This window comes from Canis lupus, chromosome 9 (genome assembly GCF_003254725.2).
Source record: "Canis lupus dingo isolate Sandy chromosome 9, ASM325472v2, whole genome shotgun sequence".
Classification (NCBI taxonomy): Eukaryota; Metazoa; Chordata; class Mammalia; order Carnivora; family Canidae; genus Canis; species Canis lupus.
The window spans coordinates 736,801-749,479 of record NC_064251.1 but is presented as its reverse complement, the minus strand read 5'-3'; the positions used below and the strand labels follow the sequence as shown (position 1 = coordinate 749,479).

Sequence of the window (12,679 nt, the reverse complement as noted above, 5' to 3'; positions counted from 1 at the left end):
CTCCCCGGCTGCTCCTCACACTCCCCGCGTGTCCCGGGGCTCCCGCGCCCCCTCCTCTGGGGAGAGCCTCTGCTGCCTGCCACACCCCCCACGGCCTCCCCCTGGGGTTGGAAGCTCTGGCTGGCCTGGACCCGCTGGCTCCTGCGGAGCACTCTGGGATGTGAGGCCACCAGCTCGGCCCTGTGCTGGGGCCACCGATCTTGGGGACGTCGGGACGCCTGCTCAGCTTGGGCCCCCATTCTCCCGGCAGCCAGTCCAGCTCCCATCTCCTGGCTCCCCCATCCTGAACTCAGAAGGGAATGGAGGTGGCTAAAGCCGAGCCCCTGGCCCTGGCCAGGCTAGAGCGTGCTCCAGTAACTTCCGGGAGACCCCGCTGAGCCCAGATGGGCAGGCCCCTCCACCTGTGTGTGCGGACGCGAGGGCCCTGCGCCCACACCGCTGAGCAGCGGCGCCGCCGTGTCCGTTCTCCACTCTCTAGGTTTTCCAAGTGCCTCTGAAACACTTCGGCTCCTTGCTCGGGCCTTGCAGGCCGTTTGTTCGAAATCCCCACCCCAGGAAGTGACCGTGCTCGTTCCCTGCCAGTCTGCCCCTTCTTGTTTTCCACCCTGTCTCTGGAAGTGATGGCTACATCGAACATCTCAGCTGATCCTACATGTCTCTTAAACTTCTCCCCAGATTTTCTTTTTTCTCTTCAATCTGAATTTATCTCTTTAAATATATTGTTAACAGTCCCAATTCTTTCTTGTTTTGTGAATGGTCCCTCCTCCTAGCACTCGGTTCCTGGGTTATCTCTGGTGGCGCTAATCACAGGGAGACCCCAAGAGCCCGGAAACTAAGACATGACATGAGGTGAGGCTGGCCCTGCCCCCACCCCACTCCAGGCAGGCTCAAGTTCTCACATGTGGAGAGGGCAGGGGGTCACAGCATCGCCGGCTCGTCTGCAGCTAGACCGGCAGGGCCAACCAGATGCTGGCATGGGCACGTCTGCCGACCGCCCGGCAGCCTCACCCCGCAGTGGGGCCTTCAGGGTCACTGGCCCAGGAACCATTTCTTCTCTCAGGGCCACTTTCCCTGCTACTCTTGGCTTCCTTCCCATGCTGCTGGCAAGTCTCAACGTCCCACCATCCTGCCTCAGTTGGATGCACCTATTCAGGAATGAGGCAATAAAAAGCTCACCAGAACGTCACCAAAGTTCAATCACCTGCTGCTATTGGGGAAGGAAAAGGCCGAGCCCAAGATGGAGAGGATGCTTGTAGCTCACGTACCCGAGGCCTTGTTTCTGGGATACCTAAGGAACTCTCACGTATCAACGACAAGAAGACAAATAATCCACCTTCTAAGAGGAGCAGCAAAGGTAAACAGACACTTCACAATAAAGGTGTATCGCTGGCCGAGGAACACCTGAAAGGATGCTTCCACGCTGACCGTCGGGCTAGGAAAGTAAAAGCACAAGGAGACAGCACGACGCGCCCCGGAGAACGGCTGAAATGGGAGAGACAGTGATGCTCGGCCTGACAAGGACGTGGAGCCGCGAGAACCTGCGGCGCGGCCAGGAACGTAACAGTACAAGTGTCTTGGAAAACAGTCTGACGGCGTCCCACAAAGTTAAATGTGCCCTAGTGCACAAGCCAGAAACTCTGCTCCCAAGTGATTTACCCAAATACACGGAGGCCTGCCGAGAAGGCTCTCGGCAACGTCACCTGTAATGGCCTGGAACCGAAACGACCCAGAAGCCTGAAACGGCCCTGCCCCGGTGAGTGGCAAGGCGACTGCCACAGCCACCGGGGCACGCAGCAGCCAGAGAAGGAATAGGCACCGCCACAGCATGTCGTGGGACTCTCGCAATGACAGGCGTCGCCCGTCACAGCTGCTGGGACTTCACGTGACACCGGCTTCTGTCCTGGCAGTTACGCGTGTGCGAGTGTCCGAAGGGGTCATGGTGCAGACCGCGGGCACCTGGGAGCTGACGGCGCATGTGGCGGGCGGGCCCCCACGTCGCTCTGTGCGGCAGGCCCCACAGCCCGCGCCGGCACGCCCTTCTGCCCGGGGGCGAGTAGTGCTGCTTAGGGAGCCCCTGCCTGCTGGGCACTGTGTGCACGCAAGCTCTCCACCTGACGCCAGGCCAGGCCCGGCCCCAGCACGCCCCCGAGCCCCTGTCCCGCCCGCCACACCCGGCCCTCACCGCGGCCGGGCCCTAGTGTCCCGCTCCCCGTGAGAAGCGATGGGCCCGCACAGCCCACCTGCCGCGTGGACTGAGGCGCGCGCGTGCTGGCTCCTCAGATGGGCTCACGTGTGAGGAACTGACAGGAGTTGGGGCAGAGAGGCCTCAGGGGAAACAGGAGTCAGGCTCTGACTTGGTCTGTCCCGCCCCACGGTGTCACGGTGACCCGCCCCAGCCCCAACGCCTAGAGCAGGGGACAGGTGACCTGCAGCACGTGAAGGCTGTCCCCGCAAAGGAGCCGGCGGGCAGGCCCCTCAGCACAGCGTGCGGACAGCACGGCAGAGCCGGCGCGTGGCTGATGAGGCGACGGGGCTCCGCAGACTCTGCTACCCGGGAAGCTCAGAGGGGAGGCTGAACGCAGCCTGACTGACGGCGACAATGTGGCCACATCCGGCCTCTCCCAGGGAGGCAGGTGGGAGCCATGCATCTCCCGGGATACACGCAGCTGGATCCCCGCGTCTCTGAAGGTCGAGCGGGGGCCTCAGACACTCACAGAAGTACGGCCGAAAGCATATGTTTGGGTACCGGGTGGCTCAGCAGGTGAGCGCCTGCCTTCAGCCCGGGGTGTGATCCTGGGGACCTGGGATCGAGTCCCACGTCGGGCTCCCCGCATGGAGCCTGCTTCTTACTCTGCCTGGGTCTCTGCCTCTCTCTCTCTCTCTCTCTGTGTGTCTCTCATGAATAAATAAATAAATCTTTATTTTATTTTTATTTTTTATTTTTTTTATAAATAAATCTTTAAAAAAAAAGAAAAAAAGAGCTTACGTTTTACTTTTTTCATCCTTTGAAAAGCAAAACGAAGCATAAGTGGTCACAGGAATACCCCTTATTGGGTCCAGAATAGGAGAATCAGTGGGATTCTTTTCTATCACAAAACTGCGAAGCGTTTGGCTTCTGCTCAAAGCTCTGCGGGCCCCGGGTGCGGGGCATCTTGCGGATGCACAGGGCCAGCAGGGCAGCGCTGGCCTGAGAGGGAGGCCCAGGAACCAGGAGCGCTTCAGCCCGACTCGCACTCACGCCCACCTCCACCCTCCTGCTCTCCGGCTCCAGGGCGCCCATCCTCCTCTGGTCCTCTGACTGGCCCTCGCCTCCCACCCTCCCGTTGAAGGCTCTGCCCAAGGCTCCTCTGTCTACACTCCCTTGGGGCTCCCAGCTCTGTACCCTGTGACCCCCACCTGACCTCCAATGTGCAAAGTCCCCTCTCACCCAACACGTGTGCCTGGAAGCCCAGGAGCCCCCTCCCACGCGGCCTGACAGCACTGCTGCTATACCCGGGCTGCTGCCCGTGAGCCCGACGTGGCCACCTACACCTCCACACCACTGACCTGGGACGCCTGCCCCGGGCCCCCTACACATGCAGGTAGCACCCCTCCCTCCACATCCCTCACCACCCACAGGCTTCAGCTCATGGGTCCTCTTCCTGACCACTGTGCCTTACTGGTCGTGCAGGTGACACCCTTGGGATATCCCACTAGAGGCTGCACTGTTAGGGGGTCCACTCCGACCCACGAGGGCCAGCTCGCTCCCAGAGCAGGCAGGTCCAGGTGCTCACGTCCTAACTCCAGGAGTGGGGGGACGCCGAGCACGTGACTCACGTGCCAACGGTATTTGTTAAACGAATGACTACATCAATCAATCGTTCCTCTTCTACTCCCGCGACGCTCGCCAACACAGAAGGCGGCTTCCCTTGACCCAGAGCCAACTACTTGCAGGTACAGCAGGAGTCAAACAGACCAACTCAGTTCCCATCATCTCAGACCTCATTTTTCAAGAGAAAAATCATTACCACTATTGAATCCATTCTACCTCTGACAGGTCAATAACGGACACAAAGACCTTCAGAACAAGAGGCAGGAAACCCGCCCGAAGGGGATCACCTAAGAGCCAGTCCAACCACCGAAACAGCAAGCTGTGGGCAGCAGAGCGGGGCTGAGCCCACGTACGCCACATCCTGAGAACCACGCTGGACAGATGCCGCCCACGGTCCCAGCAGCCGCCTCGGGGGGACGACAATGCTGGGGAGTTTCAACATCAAGCTTCCTTCCTTCCAGAGCGAGGGCTGCTCTGGAAACCAGCGTCCCCTGTGGCCGGCTGACACAGGAGCTCAAAGCTGGAACCAGCCTGAGTCACAGCAGCGGCTGAGTGGGGACAGGCCGGGAAGCCCCGCAGGTCTCCGGGTCACCGCTGCCCCCGAGCGTCAGGACAGCCTGCCTGCGGGAGCGACCTGCTGCTGAGGAAACCTCATGACTCCCAGGTGAGTCACAACAGTTGCCTCCACCCTGCCGCTCAGGCCTTGAGCTGTTTCCAGAAGCCAAACCCGCCCATGACCATGACGGACGAAGCTCTGAGGTCCCTGCAGGAGGTCTGAGGAGCTGTACGGGCGCCCCAAGCCACGCCGGCATCACGGAGAATGAGTGTGAAGCTTCCGGAGGGGAGGGAAAGGGCGCCACGCGCTGAGGCAGTAAGCCTGGCTGCGAGCAGGGCCTTGGCCGCCGCCTCCGTGGCCACAGGACACCCTGCCGTGTCTCGGGGGCCGACACGGTGCCTCGGGACCACGGGCCAGCGGTCGGGCCAGCCCACCAGCAGCATGGGTCCACCCCCTGCTGCCCCAGCGCCTGGACGGAGCCGGCACGGCCAGCGCGCTGCACGCACCAAGACGCAGGGAACGAGCCTGAGCCAACGGCTGTGAGAACGGGCAGCGAGAAGACACGGCTCAAGCGGACTTCAGATCCGGCTCCTTCTCGGCTAGCGTGAGCAGCCGTCTAGAACGAGGATGAGGACAGTGTGAAGGGGCTCAGACATCCCCGAACGCACACTTCGGTATGTGGAGTGTTTTGAGCTGGAGGCACTTGAGACCCTGCAGCCTCAAGAGAAACTTCTGTTCCTCTCTCAACCACACAGAAGCAGCTAAATTGGGCGTCTTTCCCAGAATAAGGGTCATTAGCAGAGATCAAGTTTATCTGAGTGACCGAACTGTGTGGAAGGGCAAACATCTTTTTTCCCAGACATCTTCAATACACATGCACATTTCTTTAAATAACGTCTGCGTCCAATGTTGGGTTCCAGCTCATGACCCTGAGATCAGGAGTCACATGGGCGCCCCTGGCAGGGCAAACATCAGCTCTTCTCACCGCGGGAGGAGCGCGCTCTCACCTGAAGTCCCAGACGCCCATCCCCTTCTCCACGGCTCAGACCTCACTGTGCCTGACTGCAACTTCCGTGTCGGTGCAGCACCCCCAAGTATACACCTGTTGAATGTGGTTTTCGCCTGTGCCTCTGTCTCATGCTGATCTGACTTAGTCGAGCCGGAAGGACCTTGAGGGGGACGGGAGTTCTTGCTGCCGACCACCGCAATCCCAGGGCAGGGTGACAGTGGCTAAGAGTTTACACACTGGACTCAAATTCTGTCTCTGCCATTTATTAAGGGGATCGGAGGCAGGTGACTTTAAGTTCCATCTGTGAAATTCATGTGAACACTGCGTCTCTGCTGTGAGATGAGGTCACACATGTGCAAGGAGCTTCACGGAGGCAGACCCCACAAAGGCTGCTATGGCTCCGATGACCCAGCTCAGCCCACGGTCGAAGGACCCCCCAGCACCCGCGCTCACGGGTCTCCGGGGACACGGACTCGGGCCACAAGTGTGAACAGTGTCCTCACCCAAACCCCAGCACACCTCATTCTGTCAGGAGCGCAGCTGAGTATCAGCATCATGAGGGGAAATTTGGTGACAGGTTTAAGTGCCACCTGTCGGCTGACACATCTATCCTGAAACAGGATGATCTCGGGACTCCTGGGGGCTCAGTGGGTGAAGTGTCTGCCTTCAGCTCAGGTCATGATCCCAGGGTCCTGGGGTTGAGCCCGTGTCAGGCTCCCTGCTCATCGGGGTGTCAGCTTTGCCCCCGGCCCTCCCCCTGCTCGTGCTCTTTCGCTTGCTCGCTCTCTCTCTCAAATAAATAAAATCTTAAAAAAAAAACAAAAAACAAAAAACATAGGATGACCAAGGTTTTTTTTTTAAACAAATTTCTTTTTTTTTAATTTATTTTTATTTATTTATGATATATATATATATAGAGAGAGAGAGAGACAGAGAGAGAGGCAGAGATACAGAGGGAGAAGCAGGCTCCATGCCGGGAGCCCGACGCAGGACTCGATCCCGGGACCCCAGGATCGCGCCCTGGGCCAAAGGCAGGCGCTAAACCGCTGCGCCACCCAGGGATCCCCGACCTATGGTTTTCTTTTTTCTTTTTTTTTTTTTTGACCTATGGTTTTCTTGACAGAAATACAGTTTTCACAATTTGAGTTCCCAGCTCTTTCCTACAGTAAGCAACACAAATTTTGACTTTGTGATACTTTTTTCTAAAAGAAATGAAGAAGAAAACATTGACCGTTTTCTGAGGAGCGAGAGCACGGCAGACGAGGTGCGGACGCCCTCTGCCCCGTCCAGGCCACCCCAGGATGGAACCTGCTCCACTCATTTAACTTTGACCCCACGGTACACACAGTCCACAGAAGGCCGTCTTCTCCTCACCGGCACGGCGTGAGCACGGGCGAGCGGCGCAGACACCGAGCAGAGGCCAGACCCGCGCGCTTACCTGCCTCTGCAGAGCAAGTTCGCCCTCGAGCTCCTCCAGCTTCCTCTGCAGCTGCCACTTCAGGTTTTCGTACTGTTCCCGCTGCTGATCCATCTCGCTGTTCTTGTCACTGTGTGAACATCACAGTATTAAGAAAATTCACACTGAATGCTCCCCGAGGGGACCCATTTGCAGGGCCCTCCCGACGGTGGCTTCAGCGGGAGCCTCAAGTGGCACCACAGTCACACCACGTGACTCCCAAAGTGTCCAGGACACAAGCGGAAGCCCTGGGTTGGGAAGTTACACCCCGAACAGGAAAAGGCAATCAGCACACACCTATAGCGACAGGACACAGACGTGGAGATTCCCTACGAGGGTTTTTAAGGCAGCCGTTATCCAAAACGCTTCAGCAAGCCATTCAGAGCTTTCCTAAATAAAAAATTAGAAACTCTCGGCAAAGAAAAACAAAGAATCAAACAGAAATTGAGGACTAGGAAATATGACAACCAAACAAGACTCCGTGGGGTGGGCTCAACAGCCGGATGACCCTGACAACAGGACAGAGAAAGAATCCATGAGCTTGACCACCAGAGCCACGGAGACAGCTCCATCACACGACAGAGAGAAATACAAGAGCATGAGCGGAGCCCCCCGGAGCTGTGGGACAGTCACCAGGGCCGAATGCCCAGCCACGGAGCCCCAGCCCGGGAGCAGAGGACACGTACTTAAAGAAACGGCTGAAAATATCTCAAATTTAGCAAAAAAAAAAAAAAAAAAAAAGGAGGGGGAAATGAGGTAAGGAGACACTTTACAGGATGATGTGGAACACTTCACCGATACTTTAAAATCTCTCAAAAACAGCTGTGGGAAATAAAATCAGTATTTCCACGGAGGGCGCACTGGCCCCACGTGTCCCAGTGTGAAGAGCAGCTGCTGCTGATCCTCCAGGAGCATCACGGAGTCCGGGGAGAGTCAGGATGTCACCCCGCCGGAGGCCATGCAGCCTTCCTTGCTCCAGGGGACACTGACCGTGGTGGAGCTTTCAGGCATCCCTGAGGAGGGCGGCACCGGGCCCCTGGGAGCTATGCCAACACCTTATTACTGGAGATGCCAGCCAGTGGGTGGGCAGGAGGCCGGGGGGTCCCGATGGTCCCACACCCATTGACATAGTCCTCCCCACCTGACACCTGGCCTGCCACTGAGTCTCCTGCTGCAGAGAAGCACAGCGCTAACGCATCCGGCAAGCATAGAACAAGGCCAGGTAGCCTCATAAAGGGATGTGGCTGCGGGGCACGCGGGTGGCTCAGCGGTGGAGCATCTGCTTTCAGCTCAGGGCGTTATCCCAGGGTCCTGGGATCGAGTCCCACATCGGGCTCCCCGCAGGGAGCCTGCTTCTTCCTCTGCCTGTGCCTCTGCCTCCCTCTCTCTGTGTCTCATGAATAAATAAAATATTTTAAGAAAAAGAAAAAAAAAGGCATGGTGCACTCGATGGGAGGCCCAGGGAAAAGCTGCCCAGTTGCTGGGAAGCTGCCACAAGCCTCCGCAGCCATGAACACAGCAGAGCCCTCGGGCAGCTTTCCCTCCTCACCTCCCCTACCTTTCGTACAGAACACTGTTACTGTTGGGTTGTCCCACGAGCACTTCTCAGTACAAACTGACAACATGACACACTCTTCAGGGCCCCACTTTAAGTGCAAACAGAACCTGCAGGATGCTGCCTGCCGCTGACGTCTGTGTGCACACACACGCACCAGAGGGATGCACCCTGACAGTAAAGGTGACATCACGAACATACACCCTGACAGGGGAAGGACAGCAAAGATTTTTTTTTTTTAGATTTTATTTATTTATTCCTGAGAGACACAGAGAGAGGCAGAGACACAGGCAGAGGGAAAAGCAGGCTCCCTGTGGGGAGCCCAACATGGGACTCGATCCCAGGACCCCAGGATCAGGCCCTGAGCCAAAGGCAGGCGCTCCACCGCTGAGCCACCCAGGTGTCTCAGGACAGCAAAGTTTTTAAAATGAAGCCCGTGTTCTCTCTCTCAAGGGGGAGAGAGGTGCGTGTGCCATGAGAGCGGCTTCCGGGGCTTTGGGTTCACGGTCAACCTGCCTCACATGAGCTCCCCGCGCTTGGGAATTACTAGCTATTTTGCATCATTTAAACAATCACGGCTCACAAGTCTTGGTGAAATGATGCGGACTCATAATTCGCAGAGTGCCTGGCATGGAAAGCAACGTCCCGCCGTGCTGACTGCGCTGCGGGCGCGGCACCTCACCTGTGGATGCGCTCCAGCTCCAGCCGGTGCTCCTGCAGCTTCAGCTGGAGCTGCTGCTGCAGGTCCTCCCGCCGCTGGGCCTCACCGGCGAGCGCCTGCCTCAGCCGGGCCACCTGCACCCTCAGCTCACTCAGCTCCGCCTGCCGCGCCTCCTCCCGCCCACGGGCCTCGGCGAACGCGGCATCGTAGCGCTCCAGCTCGAGGTCCCGCTCCTCCAGCACCTGCAGGTTGTACGCGAAGTCCTCCTGCAGGCACCGCAGCGCCCCCTGCGCCTCCTGCAGCTGGCTGTGCGCGGCCTGCAGAGCGGCCTCCTGCAGCTGGCAGCGGTGGGCCTGCAGCGCCCTCCACTCCTCCTCCTTGCGGGCCAGCAGCTGGCTCAGGGCCGCCTCCGAAGGCGACGGCGGCGGCAGCATCCAGAAAGCTGCAGCGGGGAGAAGGTGGGAAGCAGGCCCTGGTGAGGCGCTTGAGCTGTCCTTCTGCAACACCCGCCTCAGCTCCCCATCTCCGGCATTGCTGTCACCACCATGGAGCACACCCTCGGCCAGTGAGCAGCCGTCTGGCCACGCGTATGTTCTGAAGCACCCCAGGTGACCCACCCAGGGCCCAGCCTACTCTCACCCTGCAGCAGAGCCACAGGGTGGTAAGCCTAGGGTCGCAGAGGAAGGAGACATAGGAAACATCGTTTGCTCACCTACAAGGGCTGGGTCCTTTAAAACAGGCTCACGAAGCGCTCTCCCACTTTGCAGATGAGAAAACGAGGCAGCCAAGGAGCTGAGCAAGTGCTGGAGTCCCCCAGCCTCTGAGGGCCAACACCCCTCCTGTCCCACACTCCGCTCCTGCCGCAGGCCCCGGCTCCTGGAGATTCAGCACTCAGGAGCAGGTTCCTTGGCTCTTCTATTTCTAATCCATCACTGATTGGTCCTTTCCTAAAACACAATAACAATAAAGCACTAAAGGAAAATAAAATTTAAAAAGATTATATAGTACATAAGCTCTACTTTTTAATTATTAGATTCAACAGCATAAAACTACTTTGTCAAACTGTAACAAGTGCTAAATACCCCTTGCTCCTGCGTGTACCAAGGATGGGCTGCGTGCATGTGCGTGGTGGGGGCAGCTAGCAAGGACTGCCAGGCGTGCTGAGACCATGGGGACTGCTGACATTCCATCGCCTGGCAGGCAAGGGGTGCTCTGGGCCTTGACCTCAGGCCACACAGCAAGCCCACTGTCATCCTGGGGGCAGAGGCTCCAGGGCAAACAGCAGCCCGTCCCCGACAGCACCTTCCCAAAGGGCCAGGGACGTCTGAGTATCACTCTCATTCCAAAGATTCTAAAATGTCTTGAGTCGTGTGAAGTGGGTCTTTTTATTTTGCCCGGCTCGGGACTCAATGCTAGGACCATGAGGCCATGACCTGAGCCGAAGGCAGATGCTTCACTGAAGGAGCCACCCAGATGCTTCTTTTTTAAGAAGAAAAAAATCCTGGGGCGCCTGGGGGACTCCATGGGCTGAGCTGACACTCTTGGTGTGAGCTCAGGTCATGGTCTCAGGGTCGTGGGATCAGGGAAGCCAGGAGTCGGCTTCCCCTCTCCTGCTGCCCCTCCTCCCGCTCACATGCTAGATCGTTCACTCTCAAATAATAAATAAATCTAAAAAGAAAAGGAAGAAAGAAAGAAAGAAAAGGTCCCACTGTGCCGTGTCATCTTGACTCACTGGTTTGGTAGTGGTTGATGGTGAGTTTTCTGGGACTAGGGGAGATGGACAGTGGGTGGGACCTCGGAGGCCTGCAGGGACGCCGTGAAAGGGAGTCGCAGAGGTCCAGGCAGCGTCCGCCTCGGTCCTCGTAAAGCAAGTACAGGAACAAGAGGACCCACGGGGCCACGGAGCTCCGTTTCCTTTATGTTAGCTCCAGGACTCCTACGCAGGCGACCACTGTGAATCGCCAAGGCTACTTTTTAGGGATGTGAAGTCTCATTTTACTCCTGAAGTTACTAATAATGAAAACCACCAACAAAAAACTATCCATATAATGAAATGTGTCACTATAACATTTTGGTAGTAAAAGGAAAAAAACGAAACAATGAATTTGCAAATGCAGGTAGCCAGTGTGGTCCGGGAGGGGCAAGCCTCCCGCTGACACGGCACAGGACTTGGGGCTCAACGAGGGTAGTCTGGTAGTAATTCTTGCTACAAAGAAAAAAAAAAAGGTGAAAGGAGAAAAAAGTAAGGGAGAAATTGCCAAAATGGTCCGGGCTGGTATTTGGAGAATCCCAAAATATCGTCAGGACCCCAGAAATAATGAGCATTTCACAGATGTGTGGTGCTGTGCTCCAAGCTGCCCAAGCTAAACGTGGGATTAGCCTTGACTTGATTGCCTGCTGCCGCCCATCCCCACGCACCTCATCCCCCCCATCATCCCTGACCTGCACGGGGCCTCACTTCGAGGCTGCGCACTCACTCTGAGCTGCGCCAAAGGATCTTACAAAACAGAAGGAAACAAAGCCTAACTCCCTAGGGCTTCCCATTCCAAAACAGCTGGGTCACCGTCCCACTCTCAGGGCTGGAACACGCCGAGCTGGAGCCTACCACCTGCCGCCATGTGCTGGGTGGTGTCAGACCCCCAGGCGGCTCCACACGGGGCACGGGCCATGGTTTCTCTCAACCCCAAATACCCAAGCACCCTCCCCTCCAATCGCCAGCCCCCCTGCTCCAGATCCACAATAACTTGACCTTTAGACGTGTTGATGGACGTAGAAACGAATCACAGACAAGCTAGAGACATTTACTTTTAAGTTTTTAATTCAATAAAAAAGGAAGTTACTGGCTTCAAATCAGCCCGTGGCCAAATATTCCCCCAAGTAGGCAGCGAGATGTGCGGAGGTCACCTGAGACTCTGCTCTGAGCCCCAGGTCCCAGCACACGAAGGGGATGACAAATGTTTGCCTCACTCAGGAGCAAACCTCTGCTGCTGTATCTCAAGTGCTACCTCACTGTAACCAGGAAACAATACTGGTGATACAAAACTCCAACAGGCACAGTGAGCTTTCTTAAAGTCATTCATTTAATTCCTTTAACAAGTATTTAGGATGAGCACTGGGAGTTATGCTATATGTTGGCAAATCGAACTCCAATAAAAAAATATACAAAAAAAAAAAAAAAACCCCAAGTATTTATTTAGCACTTCACAGGTGCCAGGGACCGTCTGACCTACTGGAGACGGACTGTAGGGTCCCCGCACCAATGGGCTGTCATCCTGGGGCAGGACAGAAGCACAAAAGAATACAGGCAGAGGAGGTAACTGCACATCACAGGAGCAGCTGCTCTGGACAGAGGTCAGGGAAGCCCCCGCCTGTGAGGACGGCCAGGAAGGGGCTCTGCTTGGCCCTCAGGAGGCTCACAGGTCCTGTGGGGGCTGTGGTCCCCGTGCTGGCTGCAGGGCTCCCAGGACCCCTGGGAACCCAGGGTTATGGTGGCCACGCTAGCCACGTCGGCCACGCAGCCCACTGAAAGCGCTGGTGTGGCACTGCCGACCTCCGCATTGGGGGTTCCCCACACCAACTGTACATCTACTGGCCAGCACCCCCATACCCACTAGCAGGGGAGAGCATGGGC

The 12,679-nt window shown here is 57.1% G+C and overlaps 1 protein-coding gene across 14 annotated transcripts in view; it reads right to left on the bottom strand.

Moving 5' to 3' along the window:
• Positions 1-12,679, bottom strand: part of CCDC57 (coiled-coil domain containing 57) — a 101,798-nt gene that overhangs the window by 84,459 nt on the left and 4,660 nt on the right. For 13 of the 14 annotated variants that reach the window (XR_004818584.2, XR_004818586.2, XR_004818585.2 and 10 more), the window contains exons 2-4: positions 9,761-9,995; positions 9,070-9,490; positions 6,815-6,923 (exon numbers count right to left, since the gene is read on the bottom strand). Coding sequence is in view for 7 of the 14 variants with exons in the window: in XM_025468384.3 (XP_025324169.3) it covers positions 6,815-6,923; positions 9,070-9,482 (522 nt within the window). In the remaining 7 variants the exon portion in view is untranslated. Of the gene's footprint in view, positions 1-6,814; positions 6,924-7,129; positions 7,223-9,069; positions 9,491-9,760; positions 9,996-12,679 lie in introns of those variants that run through there. The other variant, XM_025468388.3, reaches the window with a different exon arrangement.